The sequence below is a fragment of the Phalaenopsis equestris genome, unplaced genomic scaffold (genome assembly GCF_001263595.1).
Source record: "Phalaenopsis equestris unplaced genomic scaffold, ASM126359v1 Scaffold000134, whole genome shotgun sequence".
NCBI lineage: Eukaryota > Viridiplantae > Streptophyta > Magnoliopsida > Asparagales > Orchidaceae > Phalaenopsis > Phalaenopsis equestris.
The window spans coordinates 1,248,673-1,251,623 of record NW_018164576.1 but is presented as its reverse complement, the minus strand read 5'-3'; the positions used below and the strand labels follow the sequence as shown (position 1 = coordinate 1,251,623).

Here is a 2,951-nt window from a genome sequence, read left to right as displayed (position 1 = left end):
GTTAAATAATAAGAGTGCTCCTATTTGGCACAAATATATATATATATATATACACACACACATTTATTTATGTACAACTGATAATATAATGATAAAAGCAAATTGTTTCACATTTGAATATTTTCAGCCGATGAAATTGGTCTCGCCCGAAAATAGGGAAGCAATTAATACGCCACAAAAAAAACTTCATCATCCAACACGAATCTCGAGACATGAGACAAATCTCGATGCAATCTTTTGAGCCAAAAAAGTTCAAGCTTTGATTAACAATCATCCAAACCTCTAATTTCATCAAACTTATAGTCATACTAACCGGCTCAACAAGACGGATTCAATGGTACCAAAATTGGTCCGATCCAAATCAAATCAAGCACTAATCAAGACAATAAACCATTGAAAGTTTTTCTGACATATTTGAAAGGTCAAATGTTTGTCGAACCAAACGAGTTTATAGTCAAATCGAGTGTCTCGATGAGACAAATCCAACAAGTCCAAGATCACTCAATTCTGATATCATTAAGACACTCAAATAACCATCAAATGTCATATTATCAAGAGAATCTTTACGAGTTGTTCGATCAGAGTGGTTCATATTCCATCATTAATTGCAGTCGGGACTATAAATAGAGTCACACCCCTCTCATGAGAGAGGAGGAGAGCTTGAGGCTTGAGGAAAAGCTTAAAACTTTGAGAAACTGAAGTCCATCATTACTCATGCCGCCATCAACCACCACCGACCATCATCAACTACCATATGTTGACCGCCATCAACCACCTGTCGGCCCTCGTCGATCATCACCGGTCGCCGCATCTTCTTTTCGGCGAGATCATTCTTACATCAACATTGTAATTCAAAATACTTAATAACATTTTTTCGCTTATGGAACGAGGAGTCTTTATATCAGCTCATAGTAGATCTTTTCAACTGGGTCAGACCTCGTGATTTTTCTTTTTACGGGTTTTTCACGTAAAACATTCTAGTGTCATTACTAGTTGTTCTCTCTCTTCTGAGTGTGTGATGAATCTTCATAGTATGCTAAGACGATAACATATTACCCTACTACCGTGAATATTCTAGCAGACATCAATCCTACTCTGTTGTGGACAACCCTGCTTCATGGACAGGTTTATTTTTATGGGTTGAATGCTCTGAAAAAATGCCTCATAACACAAAAATCAAAATTTATCTATTCCAAACATTTTATAGGGTGTTGCCACCAACCCTCCTTCCTTGTATTTGGAGATGTATCTATAGTAGAATCCATTGATGAATTATAAAATTTTGAAGATATAGCTCTAGGCAATTGCAAGATCAACCACAACAATCAAGACAATGGATGAAACAACTAACCAATAAACATAGATGAGACTTGGAATTCCGAAAAGGAAATTTAATTAGGAAAAACTACACCCATTAAGTCAAACAAATGTGCGCCGACAATTCTACTCCAAGCTACATGTGGATATTATGGCCCATACAAATTATGGAATGTATAGTTGTCACATACAACAAAAAGGAACTAGAGAATCTTGCATGCACCCGTGGTCCATGTCTCCTTACTAAAATCATACCATCAAAATGATTGAGTAGATGTAAAAGGCTCCAAACAATCTACTGGCAAAATCACCCTCTAGTTAGATCATCAGTCGCCCATGCCACCTTTCCAATTGTGATATTGTTTAACTACAACACCTCATTGAATGGGATGGCTTATCATAGGATGGAAGAACGATGCAACTTGGGTTACAAAGGAACAATTGCTCGCCATAAACACACTTTTTCTTCAACCCCAAGTAATGCAACCCCAAGGAATGCGGAGATAACATATGTTTCTCTTCAAGGAGTAGGGGGTGTTGATAGAGTCAAATTTGGGAAAAATAAAACATGAACGATGTCAGCACATGGCTCGATAGCCGCAAGGGCATGAAGAGGACTACAAAGGATGCAACATTCCTCAACTTGTCAAAGAAACTTCCCAAGAAAAGGTGACATAGGGGGTGCGTTGTTGAGAAAGAAAAAAAGAATAATTTCCTTTCGGATTGTTAGTTGTTGCCACATGTAGCTTTCCATTGGTTGATGGAAAGAATATTATAATGTAATAAATATAGGTAGAGCATGATGATGTAAAGGGAATACAAAACAATCAAAGAAATTCACTCTCTTCATTGCTAATCCTCCTACTCCCTATCTTTTGTAACGTGGAATGGATCCTCAAACGTGCCAAATTTTATAGACATCTTTTTTTCTGAAAGTTTGATCAATCAATAAACCACCCAACAAACATTCTCAGAGTATTTAAATTAAAAACGTTTGTTAAACTGTATATACATTAAACCAGGTCATTATAAGAGGCAACATATCACATTTTGTCTAAATTGGAAAACTAAGTAAGTTTTGAGCAGCCATATATATCTGTTCCTACAGAACATCGTGTAGTCTCTACTTTATGGCACGAATGTTCAGATTAACTCATCAACAATAAAAAAAACAAGGAAAAATTAAATAAGGATGCACTCTAAACACGAACTCGGCAAGTCTCATGGGCACGCACCTCAGAGCATTGACATCTTGAGATCCGGGCCGTTAAGTTATCATTCTCCCGCTGTAATTCCTAGCATATAGGATTGCGCAGTTAATGAGCATCACAAAAAGTTAGAGGACTTGAGATTCGAGTCGCAATCAAGAATTAAGGTTTAAGTCCCTACCTCGATTCGCACTGCCAGAAAGTTCAGCTGCTGACGGAGTGCGTCGGTTAGATCATTTTCGGTGGACGATGACTCCATCGGACAGAACATCGCCGCCTGGCCGCAGCCGCTGCCTATATTCGTAGCCATTGCAGCACGTAGCAACCCGAGCCGGAACCCTAATGGACTATGGAGCGTGCAGTACCAACGGCAAAACGAGAATATACGAATTAGGGTTTAGTGAAATATGTTCATGAACGGGGCAC

The 2,951-nt window shown here is 38.3% G+C and overlaps 1 protein-coding gene across 7 annotated transcripts in view; it reads right to left on the bottom strand.

The window, feature by feature from the left end:
• LOC110021343 (tRNA pseudouridine(38/39) synthase) overlaps positions 1-2,941 on the bottom strand; it is an 81,378-nt gene extending 78,437 nt beyond the window's left edge. For 3 of the 7 annotated variants that reach the window (XM_020719798.1, XM_020719794.1, XM_020719800.1), the window contains exons 1-2: positions 2,707-2,938; positions 2,553-2,612 (exon numbers count right to left, since the gene is read on the bottom strand). In XM_020719798.1, the coding sequence (XP_020575457.1) occupies positions 2,553-2,612; positions 2,707-2,835 (189 nt within the window). In that variant the 5' untranslated portion in view covers positions 2,836-2,938. Of the gene's footprint in view, positions 1-2,552; positions 2,613-2,706 lie in introns of all 7 variants that reach the window. The other 4 variants (XM_020719796.1, XM_020719801.1, XM_020719797.1 and 1 more) reach the window with 3 other exon arrangements.
• Between the last annotated feature and the right edge of the window lie 10 nt (positions 2,942-2,951).